At 46.6% G+C, this 23,053-nt stretch overlaps 1 protein-coding gene across 1 annotated transcript in view; it reads left to right on the plus strand.

The window, feature by feature from the left end:
• Nucleotides 1-5,119: 5,119 nt before the first annotated feature.
• The window catches only part of LOC143371351 (uncharacterized), a 176,515-nt gene continuing 158,581 nt past the window's right edge, over nt 5,120-23,053 (plus strand). The window contains exons 1-2 of the mRNA XM_076816463.1: nt 5,120-5,404; nt 9,228-9,308. Coding sequence (XP_076672578.1) covers nt 5,321-5,404; nt 9,228-9,308 — 165 coding nt within the window. The 5' untranslated portion in view covers nt 5,120-5,320. The remainder of the gene's footprint in view (nt 5,405-9,227; nt 9,309-23,053) is intronic.

A 23,053-nucleotide genomic window follows, 5' to 3' on the forward strand; every position in this document is an offset into this window, starting at 1 on the left:
CGTACACCTATCTTCGTTCAACAACACCGAATATCCACCGTCTACGTAAAATCTCCTCGTCAGTCCCACGAACCGCCCTTAATAATCGAACCACCCCTCAAAGCCTCGTTTACGTACCCGGATATCGTCGCTCCAAGACGAAAGAAATTATTATTATTATTATTAATATACGGGAAAACCCATAGTTTACAAATTTCTATACAGTGAAATTACAGAGTCCGAGCACTAATATTTATACAGTATTGAGTGTGAATAGGATTAGTCAGTAAGCATTTGAGGAACACCTAGGCATCACAAGCAACACAGCTGCTGTTGATACCCAGTTTTGTTACTCTGTGTGCATATGTAACGAGGTCCTTAACGAATTTAGTGTCCCCAAAAACGGGTCAACGCCGCTAAAGATTTCGTTGGCTACGATCACCGCTCTATTAATCGGTTCTACTGCATTGTAGTGATATTTTGGAAGACTCGAAAAGAAGAACGGCCTAGTACGCACATGCCTCATTGGGGCATTACAGAAAACCAATCCAAGAAGATCGGGGCAATCTATATACCCATTGATAACCTTGAATAAAAACAAATGAAAGATATAGGAAAGCATCGGTCCCCATTGAGAAGTTTTCGCGTTTCGTGGCTACTCGAGCCCAGACCGTCGAGCAGGGTAGGAGTAAAAGGGCCCAGCGGCCAGGAAAGTAGGATGATTGAAGCAGCCGGTGGTGGGAGTCATGGGAGCCCCAACGGGGACGACCTTGCTGCTCCCGTGCGCGTGTATGTGTACGCGTGCATGTGTGGGCCTGCGTGTGTGGCGTGCGTTCGTGAAGTGGCCGGGATACGCCGTGGACCCGTCCACTGTCCCCATAGTACTCCGTCGCGGCGGCCCTGTGCAGGAGCACCGGTTGGGTCTGGCTGTGCCAGCGTCTTATTACGCACGTTGCGGCACTTAGTGCACGCGGGAGTGCATGCACGCGTGCCCGCTCCGCGATAACGCGATGCAGACGCACCGCCGCGACTGGTGACGCGCGCGTTTCTCCGCGATGCGCGCGGCCTGGGTGAACGCTCGAAGGTCGTTGATCGACGTCGATCGATCCAGGATTCGTGGGTCGGTACCACCGTTTCCCGCGCTGATGGCCACCCATCTCTTCTCCTTCATGCCGATCGATCAGTGAGGAACACGCGAGTCCTACGATCCGTCTCGTTTCGAACGGGCGCGTGTCCCACGAGCATCGAGAGTTCCAGTGACCGGTCGAACGGTAACGAAATTCTCCTCGACGCTAATCGAATCCCGCGCCGATGTTGTTGGTGCTGATCAATCGTTGGAAGGACATTCGACTAGCATCCGTGCCCCCCGCTTGAATGGCCAGGTTCGGAGCACGAGAGTATGTAACTCGATTTCCTCCGTCAGCGTACCAACCGTCGTCGCGTTGTGCGGGTAACTGGAGGAACCGCGCCCTCTTGCGCGTCGATTTAATTCCGGAGCGAAAGGCGCGCGGCCGTCGACGCGACCGCCGCTTTCTCGCCGAAATATTCACCGCGGGGTTAAACAAACGCGCGGATCATCGGTACGCCATTAAGCGGATTTAATGAAAGAGCGCCAAGAGATCCTTTTTCACTTTGCCCCGGCGAAAGGCATCATTATGCAAATGCCATTGCGAGACTGACGGACGGAGCTGCTTCCCTCGACAATGCATGCCCGCGCCCGCGTGCTCCTCGACGAGTAGACAATCAAACGACGTTGGCGCGCGCTCTAATGAAAGGATTGGATGATCTTGATTAATGGTGGTGGAATTGAGTGCGTGTAACTTGATCGACGGGGGATTCCGTCGTTCGGATAAGTGATGAAATGTATTATTATGCGGTGCGCGCGCTGCGAAGACGCCACGGATTGTTTTGCCCCGGAGTCCACGCGCGCTCCACGGCATCTCTCCACCGGCGGATAATTAAGTCTCCATGGTGGACGCGTAAAGAAGTAATTGGCCCATCTTAATTGGCTGGTGCAGGAGCAGCTTGACGATAGAAAAATTATTATTATTAACTGGGAGATGCGCGTTACCAAATCTTTCAGCTGAGGCTTCGTAGGATTTAGATGCATTTAGGATTCAGATAGAAATTGATGTAATTGGGACGAGCCCAAAGAATGTCTGAGAGGTAATCAGACACGCTCGCTTTCGTCGTCTCGCCAATAGAGATTCTAAAATGTCAGACTTCCAGCGTCATAATTCCCTAGCAAAGTGTTTACTGGGATGCAAATGCATCGCTGACACGCGACGCGCCTTCTTCCTTGCGCGCACGCTCTCGTCGCTTCGAAAGCGAAACTTCCTTCGGTGTCAGGTTGCAAAGTAACCGAGCGCCCCGAAATTTCACTGGATTTTTAGCCGAAATTATCAACCTGGCGCGTCAAAGAGCCGTTAAACGTTTAGGAACGTTTAAATCCTCCGGTGGGTTCTGCTTAACAGAGTCAGCAGCGCGATTTACATTAAATGGAGCCAGTGATTTTCGCGAAACAATCGGAACTGCATCCCCGTGAGAAACTTAAAATAGGATCGCTCGGCTATTATTAATACTACGACGAGGTCGCAATTGGAATCGAACGCCGGCCGTAATTAAAGCGCCCGCCATAATCCAATGAAACGCGCGCAGCGCACATACATAATTAGATGAATGGTAATTAATTAAACCGGGCAAGTGTCCGTGATTAAACGAGTGTCGATTAATTAAAACGGGTCCCGGCGAATATTTGCGTGTGATGCGATTCCACTATCGCATTAAAAATCATCGTCCCGCTGACCGTTACAATCACACCAAGCAATAACGGGCGATTCTGCCAAGTATTAATTGCAACTTACCGCGTACACGCGAATCAATTCCAGAAATCCCGATCCTTCCCCAACGGGGGAAGTATTTCACCTGCAATCTCTCTTTCAATTTACAAACGTTCGTTGAACTTATCAACTCCATTGGCCTGCATTTTTCCGCCCAATCCATTAACATTTCAGCAGCAATCACTTCGGTCTCGACCCTTCAAAATTTATATCTCCACCGAAGTAATCAATTGAAATAGAATCGCATATTATCTTCGAGCACTCGATGAACTCCCAAACCATCTCCAACAAGATTCGCACCAATGAAAATCCTCGCGTCCGTGCAAACCAAGATACGATCGCGAGAAATTCGAAGCAACCGCGCTACGTCGTGCCAAGAATCGCGGTGATCCATGGATCTTGTCGTCGATGCCCGAAGACCGAGAACCGCGACCCCATTGATGATCCCCGCGAGTCCCTCGTTGCGCAACGATGCATCGAGGCCAGCTTAAACGCTGTTCACGTTTTACACAACGACCCGGCGCCATCCTGCGTCGAGATTCTTCGTCACGACTACTTACAGGCCAGGGTACGCCACGAAAATGTCAACGGTTGCAACGTGACCGAGTTCGGTAACCGAGGCATGCCGCTGGCCCCGCGGTCCACGGGGATGCAGTTTCACCTGCAATAACGCAACGAACGCGCCCGTCACGACGGAAAACACGCGTACTTTGGCACGATTACAACACCCGTCGCTGAAATAATCTGGAGCATGTCGGGCCATTTTTGAACGTGATTCATTGCCCCGTTGCCCCTTCGCCGTTGGCACAAGTGTATCGCTTCGACCAAGGCTTTCACTTCCTCCTCGATATTTGCTTACCACCGTTGCGCCGCTAATGCCGACATTTGATACTATTCGTTTAATTAGGGCATCGAATTTCGATCGTTTCGAGGGGTGAGATATTGGAACTGTTCTTCGCGGAGAACTGTGAAGAACAATCTTTCAGTTTCAACTAACAAAGGGAGGACACTATGTGGTAGACACCGATTTTGGATCTACGTCGGAAATAAGTAAATAGGTGTCCGAGCGTTTCAGCGAATAGGCCTTAATAATAGAGATATTTACATGGAAATTATTCAAAATTTCATAGTGGCCGTGGAGTTTTAGTGGGTAAAAACCCCACACAACCTGGCGCCCGCGGGAGATTCCCTTCTGGAGGCGTCGGGGTGCCTTTAGAAGATTTCCCCAAGTTAAAAAAAAAATTATAAAGAAAATAATAATTTATATAGAAAAATTTATAAAGTTTTTTTTTTAACGTGGAGACATCTTCAAAAGGCACCCCGGCGTCTCCAGAAGGGAATCTCCCGCGGGCGCCAGGGTAGTGTGGGATTTTTACCCACTAAAACTCCACGGCCACTATGAAATTTTGAATAATTTACATATAAATATCTCTATTATCAAGGCCTATTGGCTGAAACGCTCGGACTACTATTTACTTATTTTCGACATAGATCCATCGCGCCAAAGCTCATAAAAATCGGTGTCTACCACATGGTGTCCTCCCCTTTTAAGCCTCCCTTTGCCGTCGCGACGCTTTAATTTAAGAATACCTCGCGTCTCTGTGCTAACAGCGATCAATCGAAGGAGCAGGTTCGATATTTCCGAACGTCGCAGGGTCGCCGGCTCGCAGCTGCAGCAGTGCCGCCCTTAAAGTTGCAGCGTTACGTTCAAGTCCACTTGCGAAACGCCCGAGCGCGTTCCTCGAAACTAGTTTTCGTGGTCAGCAGGATTAATGACACCGTAAGTGATCGCGCAGGGTCCCCGCTCCGCAAAAGTGGCGTCCAGCAGGCCGCTCGCCCGAGCATGTTTAGACGAAAGTGACAGTGATTAGTGATCACTGTTGCTGCGCACAGTCCTGTGTCGCTCGGCCGCGGGACTCCCTTCTTATTTCGCGAGAATCGAGCGAAACTGTTTGCGGGCAAGTGACCGGTGAAAGCGAGTCCTCTCCCTTCGCGCGATTTTATCGAACCGCCGCGAGAAAGGCGAGACGAGGCCAGCCTTCTCGCAAATTACTCTTCGTCAAATCGATCCGCGGCTTCCTAGCTTGCCAGTGATATCAGATTTGCCGCGCGATGATTAGCGGTCGAATTACCACGAGATGCTGATCAACGGACTTTTTCGTAACGGCCATTCATCGCGGGCTATGGATATGTAAGTTCTGCGAACCACGAAAGTGAACTGTACGATGCTGAGTAAAATACGAAGGATCCGAAGCTGAGCCTGCGATGAAAGGGACGAGCCTCCTTTTTGGTGTATCCGTTAAAAATGCTACTGGAATCTTGGATGGATTTAGCTGGTTAAATGTCCGCGTCCGATCGCAACGATGAGAGATCCGAGGGGGGATGATCACTTCCGCCTAACGTGCCCCCGACATCAGGCCGATCGTTGGAGAACGAGACGCCGAGGAATTGACGAAACATGCAACTAAAAGCGCCGACAAGCGGGGATAATTGAAATACCCATGGGTGGAAAGGAGGAGGAGGAGGCTGAGGTCGTGGCCACCAAGATGCCAGAAGCCACCCTCAAGATATTCAACGGTGTACAGGTACACTTCCGTTTTAATTGGGAAATCCCGTCCAGTCCCGTAAATTAGGAAAGACGTCGTTTTCGAAGCGTAGTGGAGAGCGAACGATGGCTTTTCGTCGCGAGCCTCTTCGATCCTTCAAATTGGGAAATCGTTAGATCGAGCCCCAAATTGAGATGAATGTTCAGAGACGTTCCTTAACCCCTGAGCGTTGCTCGAATAAAAATTGCGTCGATCGTACCGATTTCAACAGCTATAAATAGACACTCGAATAATGGAGTACGATGAAGACATTCGCCCGGGGGTAGACAGAGAGTACATACGCGAGGCGTAATATGCAATACTTATCCCGAACCTGCGTCATAAGTCACGTATAATAGCTTTTTTTCTCTCTCTGCTTTCTGACACTTTCTAATTCACATCGGCTTTTTCTGCTTCGCGTATGTACTTCTCTCTCGCTCGCTGCCGGCCTAATACCGTACAAGTCGGCGCGTCCTCCTCCGTGGCTATATTCATTTGTTCTTGTCATTCGTCCATGTATTTTATTTTCCTGCGCCCGGATTCTCAGATTTTCCATAACAGACGTAGATTGCCTGCGATTTATGAGAACTCTCGAGGGTATTGCACTTAATCCGATGTGCACGTTGATTAATGATCGCCAGCCACTGACAAGATCTTCCCACGTGCAATTGTATAAAATGCATTTCGCCCCATATGTAAATACGAGGAATCACAAGCTCTATCTACGCTAGATCTTCGCCCGTTCCCATCGCACGAGAATTTCCGCGAAGGCCCAAGAAATAGGATTACGAGCTGCTTGTAAGTTTTCCCTGGAACGGTTAAAGCAGCCACGGTCAACGAGACGGAGAGAATGGGGCTCTCAGTTTACGGATTCAAAAGCGATCTTTGGCTCCCTTTCAATCAATGCCACGTTCTGTGCGCGGGAAAGGTATTCAACTTTAGATCATTCGCGTTATCCGCCTTGGTAATCGCCGCTTCTTCTCGGCAGCACGCTACAAGTGATTTAATGAGAATAAGTGGGTAAAATTGTCACGCCAAGGTTATCGATGCATTCATCGACGCTGTGATAGGAATTTCTCAATTTCCACTCGAAGCACGCGAAGGGAAGGCTCATAGGAGGATCCGACTTGAAAATCCCAGCCGCATACTTGGAGAAATAAGTGTTCGTAGCTTTCTTTTGAAATATTATGCCTTCCGCGGTCGCTATTTTCCCCTTTTCTCGGAATAATCTCGTTAATAAGATCAGCATCGTCTCGAGTATCACCAGGTTGAAGCTCGTAGCCTCGAGTAAAGCGATTGTATCGTCTATCCAATTAAATAATTATGGTAAAGCCATGAGAGCACCGCTGGCTTACGATAGCCTTACAGTTCCACAGCACGCAAATAAGGCGATTGCGAAATTGCCAGTCACGGTAACGGGTTCTGATTAAATATGGCTCAACCGAGAAGGACCGTTTACCGTTCGATGTGATAAAAAATGGTATCGATTCAAAGAAACCTTTGATTACGCGGTCTCGGTGAAGTGAATAGCGAAGGACACCTCCGTAAGTGACGTTTCAAGGTCGCTGTCATATTACTTTTTAACGAGATCGGGTACATAGCTCGGGGGAAGGCGAGAGCAATAACTTGTATTGTTCAGTATCGTGTCCGGCTCGTTTCGTCAGTTAATCGCGATTTCAAGCGGCTGCTCACGCGGTTATAGAACCACGAGCAAGTGTATATTTAGTATTTTTATTTCCCCTTCAACGAATATGGATCACACATTTTATCCCCTCGGCAATCTATAAAATCTTCACAGCTTTCTCAGACTTCTTTTAATCTCAATTTAAGAAGCCTTCAGATCTAGACCCACCCATTTTAGCTAACTTCTAAATTTTACTTCTAAACTTCTAACAAGGGAATATCTCGAACCCGGAAATTCAAAAAATTCTGAAACTTTGTGAATATGTAGGGAATTTCCTCTTGATTACAATGCAATTTTTGTTTGCTGCCCAAATTCAGTCTAAGGGGGTGTAATTGACCCCTGAATATCCGGTGATTTTCCGATTTTGTGTTATAACTCGTGAACTGTAAAATAATTTTTTTACCAAATGCTAAATCTAATTAAAAGAAGTAATTTTTGTCTTGAAACTTTTTTTCTATCTCTTACAGTTCGCGAGTTATAACACAAAATCGGAAAATAGCCGAGTTTTCGGGGGTTAATTTCATCCCCTTCGAGTGAATTTGAGCAGCGAACAAAAATTGCTTTCGAATCAGAAGGAAATTCCCTACATATCCACAAAGTTTCAGAATTTTTTGAATTTTCGGATTCGGGATCTTCCCTTGTAACTGTGTAAACAGTTCAGTTGATGCTTAACGTAATTTCTGGTAAAATGAAATAAAGCTTGATCGTTGCAGGAATGAAATAGTAAAAGGCTCGTTTTTATTGCGTTATTCCATACGTATAACTTATGTTCGTACAAAGTTACGATGACGATTATTATCACTGCCTCTGTTCGCATTTGGAACTTTCGATATTACGCGGAATTTCGGGGGTCGATCGTTGCCGCGCCGAGGGGGATGCGAGGTATAATATTTCTGGGAAATCCCCGTGATTCCGAGAGGATCTCCTCTCGCGGAGAAGTTCGATGAAACAACAATGAGAATCATCCGGTGGGATTAAAGCTGGGGATTATTTTGTGGCGCGAGTATCCTGAATCGAAATGCCGCTCGGAGGAAAGATTTTTCAGCTATGGAAATCGTGATTGAAGCACGCAAATTGTATGCGCTGCACGCGTCGCAATTAAATCCCGCGTTCTTATTTTTTCCTGCCGTCACGATTCTTCGACGTGTTTCGATGTATTTTTACCACCGCGCGACTTCCATAATAATTACACATTGTTTGCGTTCGGCTGGAGTCACGATATTATTCTGCATTGAGCTGTTGTACACAAGATTTTACTGACGTTAGGTACAATGGTATTGAAACTTTATGAAATTTATTTTTTTTAGATTAATTGTATGGGAAAGAAATATTAATTTCATAATAAATATTGTTTCAACTGTATCGATGGATTTATAGCGCTTAGATTATGCGATAGGGCCGAGGGTATCGACTATTAACTACAATTTCATCGTTAATGACGAATAGGATACTTTTAATCATAATTGCTGGTTTCACTCGCTCTGACGACTAACCACGGACGTCACGCCGCTAACAAGCGACCAAGAAAAATTAGCAAGCTGCGTATGCACTTTGGCGAAATCACTGGACGCGAGTAACATCTCCGTTACTAATTTACTAGCGCGGCGTAAGGCCATAATGAAAACGGCGCATGTATTATCAGGGAACAGACCACGAGGCACATAATTGCATTAGGCACCGTTATTTATTACGTCCGTGGAATTTAACCCTCCCCCTGGGGCGCTTTTATTTATTGTCGTTATAAGGAGGGTCGCTATTTTTATCGGCCATATAATCATCGGACGATGTGTGTTGACCAGAGGAGAGGGATGCCCTCGAAACTCCTCGGAGCTTTTCCTGTATTCTACCCACATGTTTCGTCCTCCATTTCGGCCCCTCGAACCCCTTATTAGATTTGAGGAAGTATACGATAGAATGACACGCACCGAGCCTTCTATGTAACGATGAAATAAAAAGCCCAACTGAATCAGGAAAATCCAAATCCAAGCTCATCGTCAACGTCCATTCTGTAGGGACTAGAATTCAGATGGCAAAATTCAATACCATTCTATGTACCCTCGGAGATCCATGTATGTTATCTGTAATATCTATATCACGACCTACGAAGATCGTACTAAAGCAAAATTTCTCTTGTTACAGTACATGGGTTCGTTTCCTGTGGCGATTCCCGACATAGACAACCGAGCCGAATACGTCCGCTCCCAGTTGGAGACCCTCAGAGTGAGTACCCTTTCGAACAGTATTCTTCTCTCGGCGACGACGTCCCGTTCCGCGAACGAGATCGACCCGCAGCCTCTATAAAACTTGTCATCCGCGTAGACGCCGACTGTTCCCGCGGCGACGACGGCCGGTACACGAAAGGACCGATTATTCCAGCACGCCTCGTCGCATAATAAGAATCAATAAGATGGCAGGATAATGGCCTGACGTGGCCCGGGCTCCATTTTCACTCTGTTTGTTTCCCGGTTTTGCATGCATGATGAATCTCGAGTTTTATATTCAAATCGGCGCAGACGTGTCCAATGTTGCGCAACGCACATTATGCAGTGACAGTGGAAATGCGCAGACGAGGGGCCTGCTTAAAGTTCATGGATCCTTTCGGGGGAGGCTGTCGGACAGGGTCAGGCAAGCACTCGAGTTCTCAATCGTGTAATGTGGTCGGCGTGCTCGCTTAGATCTTGGAACATTGTAGATTCGAGAGTTGCTGTGGATCGAAGGCAATATATATTAAGTAATTTGGTACTTCTGTGTTGCTTCTAATTGGACACAGAGCAGTCCCATAATTGTGGAAAAAGGGATCACGATATTGGCTTCAAGGGGTCGTTCCGGTTAGCGCGCCGATAAATTCAGCGATCTTCAGGAATTTATTGCGACGCAAATAATTATAGCAATGGAATAAAACTTTTTTCTATTAATTAAATTATATTTCTACAGTATATAAAAAATATAAAAGTAATAAAATTATTGCTTTTAAAATGCTTTTGCAAACGGGCTTGATGACATGTTTAAAAATTCATGCCTCGCTCGTGCCTCCCTACTTTCGAAAAAACGTTAAAAAAAAATTGTTTTTTTCAACCCGCCTAACCTGGAATGACCCCTCAATGGATTAATCTTCCTTCCCCTTAGCCGTGTTTCTCATTTTCTATTATTCACTGTCGTGGAAAGTAGTCGTAAGCGATCTTAATTCAAATCCTAACGAATCTTCAAAGTATCAGTGCCACCCTTTGAAAACCGTGGAAACGCGGCTTTAGGCAGGTGAAACGCGCGTTTCAAGCGTGGTAATGCGGCTTCAGGCAGACGCTCGACACTATTCGATCCCCCTGTTATACGCCGCTTCACCAGACGCGGCTGGAACGTCTATTAGTACCACTTACCCTACAGCCTTTCCTAAACGAGCGGATTGTCTGTTGCGGAACGCCTCGTGACGCAATTAACGCCGGCCGCGTTCCTTTAACTAATTAGCCCGAACTTACGGTGCCTGATAATCGCGTGCCAAGGGAATCAAACAACAGATTCGCGGCTCAGAATAAACTTCGCTCGCCGGGGCTTATTAATGCGAGCGGCGTTGTTACTGGCAAACCTAGTAATGACTACCGACCCTGAAGGGATCAGCAGAATTTCGGCACGGAGCTTCCATCGGAGCTGAATATTTGCCTGGGAGCAAGAGGGGAGAGAGGCAGAGAGAAATCTCTATCGCGTTTGAGAGCTGTCGGCCTCTAATCTTCCGCGTGCGTGTACGCACGTGCCCGTTCGCGTGCACACCGAGCGAGCTCGTGAAACGGGAATTATGAAGCTGAATTTTATGAAGGCATTAAAGAACATCTCGTGGTATTCCATTAGAGCCTGATGGACAGATTTCCATGAATGCGCCCCGCGATTTGCTTCCTCTGTTAAGGGCACGCTCCTTTTCACCCTGAAAGGAGTGTCGAAGATACGGCTCTGCCTCTGCGAGCTTTATTCGAGGATTGATAACGAGACATTAGTGTATTACACGTTGCTGTCTCCTGATTCTACGTAGATACTTTCTGGTGTGGCGTTTCGATCGGGGATATCCCGAAGAGCCGAGCTTGCGTGCCATTTCTGAAGCTATTCGCATTCCTGCGTAATCGAAATCTTATCGGGTGAAGGTAATATTAGTGTTGTGGAGTCGAATGTTAGTTATTCCAATGTACGCGGAGTCGTTTCTAGTATATTCAAGTTCGCGGTTCGATTTCTAAAGATCGGGACCATACGTCCTCGAAACGCCTCACCCAATTACTTCCATCGGCTAAATTCGGATGTACTCGAAACCCAATCCTCCCTCGTGTCAAATAAAATCTAAAATTTCGCCCAGGAACTTAGCACGCGGCACGCTGTACTCGTCAAACCAGATTCTTTTTTTTTTCGCATACACGAGAAGCTCCCCTACAAGGAATCGACGGAACTCTACTTTTTACCCTTCTACCTATCTGATCATCAATGAAACTCTCCCGGAGAGTCCTCCTTTCAACAGTATCGTCTTCGCCTCGCTCTAATGACAGATCGCAGTGGTAAGAAATTTTTAAGGCAAACACCTTAACGGTGCTTGAAGACAGCTCTGCGAAACGAGGAGGCAATGCTGCATTCGCAAAGACGTCGCTCATTGTTACGCTTCTCCTCTGAACGCCCGTGCGAAAATCGTTATCAGAGGAAGGAAATATTTGCAGGTATACAGAATATATTCGGCTGCATGTAGAAGGATGAGAGTTATTCGTCGTTAGACTACGTTTTGCAGCGTCCACGGCTGCCCTCCACGAATAACCGACTTGTAAAGCCGTGCTTAGCGTAAGCGCGCTGCAAATGTACACTGCCTGCCAAAAGTTCCGGATCACTTGCAAATTTCTGCTGCAACTCGAATGCATCGAAGTAGGCACTACGAAATATTTCAATGGTTTGCTACAGAAAGGGACTTATAGTTTTGGAAAATTGATTTCACGTGCGCCCTGTGCAATTCCAACTAGTACAGTGTTTTTGAATTATGTAAGAACTTCTGATTAGGGGAAAGGTGGGGCAGTTGATCAGCGCGGTGATCGCGTCAGTTTTTTTAATTAATATATTGGCAATTCGTGCCTGCTGTCGCGTTATCGTGGTAATGTTTGCATTATCGCAACCCTTCACGTTGAAGTTTTCTTTTGGGAGCATAGAATAATGTTGTTAGAAGCTTCGATCTTATTTGCAGCCAAAAAGTCAATATTTCGGTCTGCTTGTTCTTCCTCCTTTTCGAGTAAATGTTGCATTTTCGACGATTTGAAATATATTAAGTAAGAACAGCAATTTCTGGTGTATTAATGCTATTTATTGATTGATCTAAATATTTAAGGTAAATTTAATTTTTCATCTTTTTCAAATCCAGTGCATTGAGGGATACTTGATCAGTGTGTGAGGTGGGATACTTGAACAGCTGAAAATGCCCCAAAAAGAACCATAGAACGGCTAATGAAACAGAAAAATTCGGCAAAGAAAGTGAGAAGGAAAATCTTTTCTTAATCATCATCATCTTAATCAGATGATACGTAAGTGAAATGTCTTTTAAGAATGCATTTATGTTGTTTTATTCGAGTTTAATTCTTCGGTTTTATTTTCTCAGTAATTCTTTAAAGTTAGTTACAGTTTACTTTCTTTTTATGATATTCCCTTTATTTCATGTTATTGATGAGGGTAATAAATATGTTTTAAAAAGTTAATGTGTTATTTACTCTTAAAGTTCACTGATCAAGTCTCCCCTTCAGTGGGGGATACTTGTGCATAACGTCACTGCCAGAAAATGTTGAAATTCAGTCATCAAAATTAGTTTTCAGCTCTCAAATTTGTACAAGTATATTGAGAATCCTCTGAGAATCACAACTTACATAATTAATTACAAACAAAGCAAATTATTATTATTTCAATAAAAAATCAAAATTGTGATCAACTATCCCACCTTTCCCCTACTATATTCATCGGATACTACAACAACGTACCGACAACGCACGAGTTTGTTGTTAGAAATTTGCATAGGGAAATCTGCGGTAGTCTCGCAGAAATGCCAAACTTTTGGTCGACAGTGTAGATCCATCTCATCACCTTTGCAGCGTTCATATTTTATTTCCCCGGGCTAAATGAGGCGAAAATCACACTCGGCTGGATAAAAGACGCGGCGAGAATTATTCGGAGCCACTGATATCAGCGAGGCAATGTTCTTTCCCGTATATTCTGCCCGAACGATGCATGGGAATAAAGCTCGATGGTGTAGCAGGAACATCGTCGAAAACGAGCATCAAACTCTCGTGTTTCCTTGCTCTGCGATTTAATTGCAGAATGTTCCCAATGGAACATTCAATTGATTCATTTCGAGTCGCGATCTCATTTCCTTGGTCGCCTGTCTGTATCAAGTCGCTGATTGATATTCACTTAGCAAACGGTAAATCATAAAAAGATAGGACAGCCTGGTGTCAACGGAGCGTTAATATTTCTTGCTCGGTTTACAAGACAATACGATGCTCAAATAAGGAACTGAGGCGGTGAAAGGAAATGAAGAGGCAAGAGCAGTGAAAAAGGACGAGCATAAACCAGACCGTTGAGTAGTCTGCGTTTACTACAATATTATGCCGCGCTGCTTCATGCCAAGCAGCGGGGAATAAAGCAGCTCCCATTTATCTCTGATTTTTCCTCTCGCGAATTTCAATGTTTCTTCCTTCCACGTTTCCGCGCGTTGTAATTTTTTTAAAAAACACGCCCGATCCTCTCGCTTCGCGCAAATACGCTTTCCGCAGCGTGTGAAAACTTTTCGTTGCTATTGCGCAACACGGCTCCAGGAATTTGCTTATTCGTGTCCTTTCGGTATCGATATACTGAACCTACCTTTCGATGCGACACTATAAACCAGGTTTATGGTAAATTAATTCCATACACGGTAGAAAATGTGCACGAACGTTCTAGTTCTCGACTTCGTTCCCGCGGAGGATTATCAAGCAGCTTTTCCAGCGTGACACTTCGGTGCCCCAAAAAGGACGGGACTTGGTGACGCCTAGAAATTTCATTACGCTGTCTAGAAACTTTATCATGCCGTTCAAAAATGCCACCGCCCCGGTTAGGTTCATCCTGCAGAGGGAAAGTTTCATCCTGGAGCCCGAAATTTCATCCCGGACCTCGACGTTCCCCGCGCATTACATTTCGCCCCGAATTTGGCGTGTCCCCCGTCAAAGAATTCCAGGTTAACCGCTCCGAAGTCATTAATATCGGCGGTAACCAGCTTCCGCGAGTTCCAGCCGTAGCCGGGCCTCAAAGAGGACTTAAAGAGGTCCGTTTTAAAGCGTCGCAACCGCAGTCTGTATTATACACAGTGCCAAGGGGACTCCCCAGAATAGATCAGTGATACTAACGCGACGAGCGAAATTCAATATTAGATACGCAAACGTGGGAATTCAGGTTCAAACTCACTCGTGAATGTTAAAATCTGTTGGCTACCATTTGGCTCCTTTGCATCTCCGATTCCTCGTTAAGCTTCTTTCGCAGCTGCTTATTCAACATATTTAATTGCGCTTGTTCGTTTAAATTACAGAAGGCGCGATAAACGAAACGCGTGTAAGCTGCAGGTTCGCGAGGCCATCCCGAGCTATCGATTTACGCGTTATCCGTTGCGAGTGCATCGCATGACGTAAACGTCGTGTAGCCTGCTATCGATGCGAATTAACGCGTGTTAAATAATTTTATCTTGTTGCCCTGCTATCCGGGGCGGGATCTTCTTCTTCCCCTCTGGGGCTGGCCTCGTGGCTTGTCAATTCTCGTCGATTCCTCGCCTGGCGGAGCGCCATTATACGCTCGCGTCGAGGTAAAGAAGATATGGAAAGGCGAGTCTCGGGCAAGGTCAACGAGTTTTAAGGGAAATAAAAAGCGTAATTGACGAGGGTCCTGCGGGATGGTTGCGCGCGGTCCGTGCGCGCACTAAATCGTGTGTGTCTCCGCGGCCGGGTTGGAAATTAATGAAACGCGTTAAGAGGCCCGGAGATGCACGGCGCCTGTTTAAAATTCCAGCCGCGGCTGGATCTGAATTCGCGTGATCACCGAGTTCCTGTTTAATAAAGCTCCGCAGCGATTTCACGGCGCATCGAACTGCTGACGCGGACGCTGATTAGTCTCGCCCCCGAGGAAACCGTAGCTTTTGGGGCAGATATCCGAAGATACCCGAGTTCGCAGAGGAATTTAGAAAAGATACTCTTCTACTACCTCGCGGGGTGGTGCTTAACCCTTAACTGGTATCCTGGGGTCGCTCATGACCCCAAGCACCCAAAGTTCGATGTACAACTTTCGGTTGTCTAAGTTTGTAAACTGAATTTCTAATTAATTTTATAATAATAGTTTAACTTTCTACGCTTCTATTATTTTCTGCATTACCTAAGAAGAAAATATTCATAGTGGTTGCTCTAGTGTCGACTGTACAAATTTCTGTGCCGTTTTTTATTTCGGGTCTGCCACGATCCCAGTATACCAGTCACGTTTGCCAAAAACAGTCTACCAGTTAAGGGTTAAGCCCGCGCAGCTGTACGCATCGTTCCATGGGAATCTTCACATCGGATCATAAACGCTACGAAAATACGCGCGAGAGGTATTCTTGAACAATGGTGTTTCATCATCATTCACCTAAGGCGGACAGCGCCGATATTCGAGTATTGACACAGGCTCGACGGATGTGCAGTGTAACGCAGTGAATACGAGCTGTAAATTTACAGGGGTTGGGAGGCGCGACGATTTATGGAAAGCACTGGGGCTGTCAGATTGCAGCGCAGATTATAAATCATCTAATTAGCAGAACCGTTTTCAGTCGTGAAATCAGTGGTAGAGGCCTCGCATCCTCCGCTGTTTTACCAATTCACTCGCGATCATCGTAAGGAGCGGGAATTAATTAAAAAAATGGATAATTCGAGTGGAACTAATTTTCGTTTTAAATTCTCCCTGGATTTTAAACAACTGCTGTGGCGCACCGGTGACCCGCCTGAATTCGAGCGATAAACCTCCCTCGATAGAAAGGAAAATACACGTTCAAAGCGTGTTTCGCGTTCGGTAGCAAACGGACCGCAACCTCGTACAATAATCGACGTTCATTTAACTAATTCTGGTCCCCCAATCAAAGGAACAATGTCGATCACTCGGATGCTATTTCCATTGCAGCTCCCTCTGTATTCTCCCTTTTCTTTCTCCTCCGTTTTGTTTCACTGTCTCGCTGTTGCTCTCTAATTTTTCTTCTCTGTCTTCGTAATATTTCGATTGCGCCCTTTGTCCCTTTTGTTTCCGCGGGCTGCGCAGGGGTGGGTTTGGTGTTTTGCAGAAGATAATAAAGCGTATTCTGCCCCCCTTGCCGTTCCGCCGGCTTCCTCCCTGCTTCCTGCGAGAACGGCGCGCGGGTTCCTGCCGTAAAAATCTTCCGTCGCGGCGCTACGCAGAAGCCTACGCGTCATTTCTGAGTGCACTCTAATTATTCACGCACAACGGATCAGATCCGTTGAAGCAAAGGAAAAGCTGAACATTTCCACCCCCTCCGTCGACAGAGGGAGAACAGCTTTTCTGTATCACTGTGTTGCTATGAACGTTTCCACCGAGGGTATCTCCTTCCTAGTCGCGCCCACATTTCTTCGTTATTCTTTTACGACAAGGCCCGAATCATCGCGAAAACCGAACTTTGTCAGCTCGAATATTATCAGTAAAATCGGAAGAAAAGGGTAATTCTTTATGAATTTTTTGTACAAAAACGGGTCGACAAATTAATTTGAGGTTTGGCAGGCTGTTTTATAGTATCTCGAACTATTGTTCTGAATTTTTGTGTGACAGTGAAATAAAAAACATGGCGGATACAAAAAGAGCGTTGAAAAATAATCGGGTGGTCTTGGCGATGACGAAAAGTACTGTAAGCGTTATCCGAAACACGAAAAGGAAAAGGGATTCTTCATCTATACGAATATGGCTATCGGTGGTAGTAGATACATTACAAAAAATATAAAAAAGTTAAAATCGCAGCGTTTGAAGTAGATGAAGCGCTCTGATTTGAGTTTGAGAAAAGTTTTGCCTCAATATCGGGAAAACTTCTTTAAATAAAAAAGGAACGGTAAAAGCTACGGCAATAATTCTACTACCACCGATAGCCATATTCATATAGATTAAGAATCTCTTTTCCTTTTTGTGTTTCGGATAACACTTACAGTGCTTTTCGTCAACGCCAGGGTTATCCGATTATTTTTCAACGCTCTCTCTGTAACTGCCATGTTTTTTCTTCACAGTCACGTAAAAATTCAGAACAATAGTTCAAGCTACAATAAACCAGCCTGTCAAATCTCAAATCAATTTGTCGGACCGTTTTTGTACAAAAAATTCACAAATAGTTACCTATTTTTCGGCTCAACAAGGCGCAATCCCCCCGCAAGAGTTCTTACAGAAACATCAAAAACAGAACGTTTATAAAAATCCCTGGATACATTGTACAAAATATAGATCCGCGCAAGAAGTATCGAGTATCGACAGCATAATGTACAGTATACATAATTTATTTGCCTCGTAAAATGGCGAGTTTCACGTACACAACTGACTCGTCAAGCCGTCTCTGTTAACTCGGACTTGTACGTTTCTCCGAGGGACTCCGTATAAGAGACTCATCGCCCAACGTCCACGAGCAGTATTTTATCGCTGCAGGGTATTTACGGGCCAATAAAACGGCCAGAGACAATTCGCGTTCGATAATTCGGCCGTTTCTGTATCGTCAGCCTCGCCTGTCCGCTCGTGCTGCTCTGGCTGCGCCGATCCAGGGTTTAATCCGTTCGCAAGCATCTTTCTTCGGTGCCCGAGCCCTCCTCGTCCCTCTGCGCCCTCCTCGGGGGCGGATCGGAACGGTCCAGGCTCCGATTCGAATAAACGAAACTCGATTATTATCGGCTACCTCCGCGGCTATTACGCGTGTCAATATTTGCGCGGGCGAAATAAAATTGTGTTTGCTAAATTTTAAATGATGCCTGAACGACGGAACACGCGTAGCTCGCCGAGGTCTGGAGTTTGGGGATGAATTTGACGGGCGTGGCGGAAGCGCGAAGACCGCGATCGAAATATATCGCGATATTTACCGAGTCGGGCGAGCTTGCAGATATTTGTTTGCACCGTTGTTGGTTACTTTTTGTCTGGACAGGCCACGTTTATATTTATTATGCAACGTGTCCGTCCGTTCATATCGTCGTTGCTGCATCTCCCATTACACGAGCCTACGGCATAATGAAACAGGGAAATCGTAATGAAATGTTTCGGTTAAAGCGCTGGAATTTTGGCTCCGGTTGCGTTTCGCTGGAAATGTTTATCATATTTACAAGAGCCACGTGAATAATGTTTCCCTTTTTCCTCGTTTCCATCCGCTCCACTTTGTGCTTCATGATGTTCAATTATAATACAGTTCGGGGCTCTGACGTTCTTCATTCCTGTAATGTGAATTATGAAATGTATTATTAAGATTAAATATTCACGTATTGCGCGAGAAATATCTTCGTCGAACCCAGATGAAAATTCCAACGGGTGATGTGGACAGTATACATCGCATCTGCATCCCGTAGAATTGGAATTAAATGAAGAACGTTTAGCAGGTGCACGATGGAGGGAAAAATGACGGTGTAGATTAACGGGAATTCATTTGTCGACTGGAGAACGATTTTCTGCGAACAATTTCATCGGACCCTGCAACCCGCGGACAAAATTCGCCGCGTCGCCGCTAGCTTGTCAAAGCCACCTGCTGTAATTGCCAATTACATTGGCCACGCACACGAAATGCCAAACGATGTTCTAAACTTTTCGTGAAACGTCCAGCGACTGGATATTATATGTACACTCAACAGTTTCTGACTTTAGGAACAACACATCGATCGATTAATTATTAAGTCCCTTAAGGGGTCATGCTCAGTCAGGAGGCCGAAAAAAGGGGTGATTTTTGGAAATTTTTTACTCAAAAGCTATAACACATTTCTCAAAAAATCTTTCTTCCTTTTAAGGATTGCATCTAGTACCGTGCATCGTAATTTTTTTATTCAAAAATATTTATCAATAACTGAGTTATTGTCTATCACTCTTTTCGGCCTCCTGACTGTGCATGAGTCTTTAAGTAATATGTATAAATCGATAGGATTACAGAACAGAGCTCGTCCCTGGCTGAATCTACCGTAGAAATGATCACAGGACGCGAAGCAGTTTCGAAAAATTCCAAAATTGAATCACATAAAATATATTTGCATCGTCAACTTCGCTTCGTTAGTGGCGGATATAAGTAACCCCGATATCGTGGTCGAATCGATTTCCTTAGGACAGATGATGAATGCCCCTGCGTCGCGAACTAATTGAACGTGGTCGCGTTGTGTCGCGCGAAATTGCCTCGGGGAAGAATCTGGTTTCTGTTCTCGGTATTCAAAATCAAATCGATGGTCCACCGCTACGGCGGAATGCAATTGGATCGGGAGAGAAAAATCCAATAAACACATTCCACGGTGGCACGGTGTATTAGCATAAAACGACTTTCTTCTTCTCTGCCTTTCGCCCGCGCTCGTGAATAAGAATATGTCCCGTTCTGAATATCGACGAAATTTGTTTACATCTGATGTTTCCCGGCGTCGGAATATATCTGTGACATAGGGATCGTAGGAAAGGTTGCATAAAGTAACGCATAATCTTCGCCACGTGATCGTATGCGTATGCAAATCACGAGCATATTATCTCTGCTCGTCAGGAATACCCTCCAATTAAAAAGCGTCAATAAAGTATACAATCTCTCGGTGGTTTTTATCCTAAACTTCTTACAGCCACGAAATAATAAACTTCCATCAAGGTAATACAACAAGAAAAAGAAGATACAATATAGGTACCATTCACCCCAAGGGGGGCGAGCACTGTAGCGTGTACAATTGCACCATCCCTTGGAATTCCGAATCGCCAGAAACTCACCCGGAAAAATTAATTTCTACAAATATTTATACAGACGTATAATTGGAAGAACTCGCGCACGTCATTCTCCAAGGAGCGCATTAAATTTCAAAGCCGCCTCGCGATGCCACGGCAGAATCTCGCTCCCTAAACGCCGTTTGCATGCAGGCTAATCACCAGAGTGGCAAGTCGACGTGCATCCCTGATGAGATTCTCCTCTTTGGATCAGGACGAAGGACAACCTGTCGCGCACGAAACTTCCGGGGGAGGCTTATGGCTCCTTTGTGCAAGACGTGGTGCAATTACACGCAATTGCTGGAGCTGTCATTTTCCAGCCCCCTTTCTCCCTCCCCCCTTTACCTCCCGCTCGTCTATCCCCCTTGGAGCGGGCTGCCTCTTTATTCCTCGCTCTCTGTTTCCCTGCACGTCTCTGGAAAGATCTTTTGTAGGCTTTTTTATTGTCGCGAACCCACGTGTCCTCCACCCCCTTCTCACTCTCTCTCTCTGTTCCTCAGTCTTTCCTTTTTTCTCCCCGGTTGTCCACCCCCTCGCTCCGTGTCTTGGAGATCTTCCGGAGAAGCGTCCCCGTGGATCAGAAGTTGAATCCTCGTCGGCCCCCTGAACACGGTATCCTTTTAATGGCATTACGCGTTTACAGCTCGGTTAAGCTCTCCGTCGCGGCGGTCTCTAACGCGGTAGGCGAGATTTAACGCGCACACGCTCGATTTACGACTTCCTGAACGCGCAACGTGGTCCTCCGCGAAGACAACCTCCCGACGGTCTGCCCGCTGGATTATCGTCGCGGAAAGCTAATTCTTCTCTCTCTCTCTTTTTTCTTGCAACCGTCACGAGGATGCTGGATGCTGCTTGCGGTGCACCGACCGTCGTTGCTCGGCTACGCATCGATGTTGCCTCGAAAAGAGATTCTCGTTAAAAAGTTTTCTCGTTACAGATTTCTCTGTTCGGGGCGCACCGATCTGTCCCCGTCGTTGCCGCGTAATTGATCATTTATATTTTAATTCCGCCCCCAGCTTCCTGATATCTTCCGCAGACGTAGAACGCGCTCAATGGACTTTTATTCTCCCGTTACGTTCAGTTTGTGCCTCCGTGTGTACATCGGTATCTTTGGCGATCGCGAAGCGCGAAAAGCCGCGCAGTAGCAGCCAGCGAGGAACCTAATCGGACGCCGCAAAAGTTCGAACAGCCGCGAAGACTGCTCGCCCCGCCCTTTCAATTCAACTCTGCCGGGCAGCCGTTCTCTACTATCATCGCACGAATTCCCGTGCAAAGGGAACATTAGGATCAGCGCGGGCCCGATTTAACTCCACACACGCGGCCGCGGCGGAATTCTAATCTCCCAGCGTCCAGCTGGAACTGCTCGAAATAAAAATCGACGGACCGTTTGACCAGCTCAGTGGATTCGAATTTCCATTGTTCGGGAAACCATTGCGGAATCGTGGAGAGTCGGGGGAACCGACGATGCTAACCGAGCGCGCACTGGTGCAGCCATCGTAGTTGGGTTTCCCGCTGCCAGACGACAGTCATCGTCGTCGTTGTCGTTGACGACGTCGTCTGTGCCACGGCTATGTAGGCCAAGCGTAGCTTGTAGCCGGCTGTTCTCATTAAACACCTCCAAGCTGTGTTCAATGGCTCCGGGTAGATTGCCATCTTTTGCACACCCACTGTCGGCTCTACTCGTCCTCTTCCAATTTTCTCTGCCACCGGGAGTCCTCTCCATGGAGCCCTCGCCGCGGCCTTCCAGTATCTTCATTACTGTACGGAGCCGCGCGCTGTTTCGTAAGGCCTACACGTGTCACCACCCTACCTCCGCATTACCGCCTCCACATTTTCGCCAGCGCGCTATTGTTCCGCCTCTCGTGCGCGTCTCCCCGGGTTTTTTGGCGCTTCTTGGTGCATTCACCCTCGTGACGACGTTTTAAAGGGAGTCGGAGGTTGTTCGGGTGACCTCGAGTTGCCACTCGGAGGCAACAGTTGTACCTGCTCGTTCCGCGCCCGCGACGCGACTCGGTGGCTCTCGCGACGCATCACGGGATTACGATTTTCCATCGATTCATCAGCTCCAAGCTCGATTAAAATACCTGTATATATTTGTGTTTGCCTGGCAATATTGGCGAGTGCTTTGGCGAAGATGATTCGATCGGAATATCAATATTTGTATCGGTAATATTTTTTAACAGTAAACATTGTGAAATCAGAGTATCCTGCTTCATACGCGTACACATACGTGCATACAACGAGTATCCATGGGGAATTGATAGTGTCTGTGCAGGTATTCCGTAGTTTTTAGAAGTTCGGTATGCTTTGAGGTCCAAACGGCGAGAAACTTGAGACTAAATCCAATATGGCAACACCAGTCAGTTGTATTCAATCATTCGGTAAGATCGACGCGCTCCTCTGCCTACATCTTCGCTGCCAAACTTTTCCAGAGATTCATACAGGCGTGCAGCGATTCTCGCGCAGTTCCGCGCTTTTCCCAGCAGCTTTTCTGCCCAGGAAAACGTTTCCCTGTGTTTCCACGATGCTCCGGGGGTTATCCACGCGTCGACACACATCTCCGCACATCTCCACACACTTGATCGTCCCGAGCGGCTCGTGTCCACGGTGCCGCACACCTGCACGCGCGTCCCCAAACGCAGTCGCATCTATGCGATCTCCGGGTTTAAGACGGCAGGTCTGCTGGTGTGCCCTGGCATTCCCGCGGGTCGTTGAACCTGGTGATCATGCTGGAAGCCTGTGCGCGAATATCTCCTCCCTTTCGTCTTCCTTTCCTGAACGGACGCGTCCTCGGTGCTCGCATCCGCGCACACGCGACCGTAAGGAGATCAAAAACGCGCTCCGAGAGACCAGAGTATCGATATTGAGGATTCACGATGCCGGCGTTTTCCTGCTTTTCACCGCACCCTGAAGGCTTTCCCTAGATTCGGTATACGAATCTGTGATGGGAAGGAGTCATGATTAATTCTTACCTCTGCGTTCAACCTAAAATTTTTCGTCCACATTAAGGTGATCAG

Source organism: Andrena cerasifolii, chromosome 7 (genome assembly GCF_050908995.1).
Source record: "Andrena cerasifolii isolate SP2316 chromosome 7, iyAndCera1_principal, whole genome shotgun sequence".
Taxonomy (NCBI): Eukaryota; Metazoa; Arthropoda; class Insecta; order Hymenoptera; family Andrenidae; genus Andrena; species Andrena cerasifolii.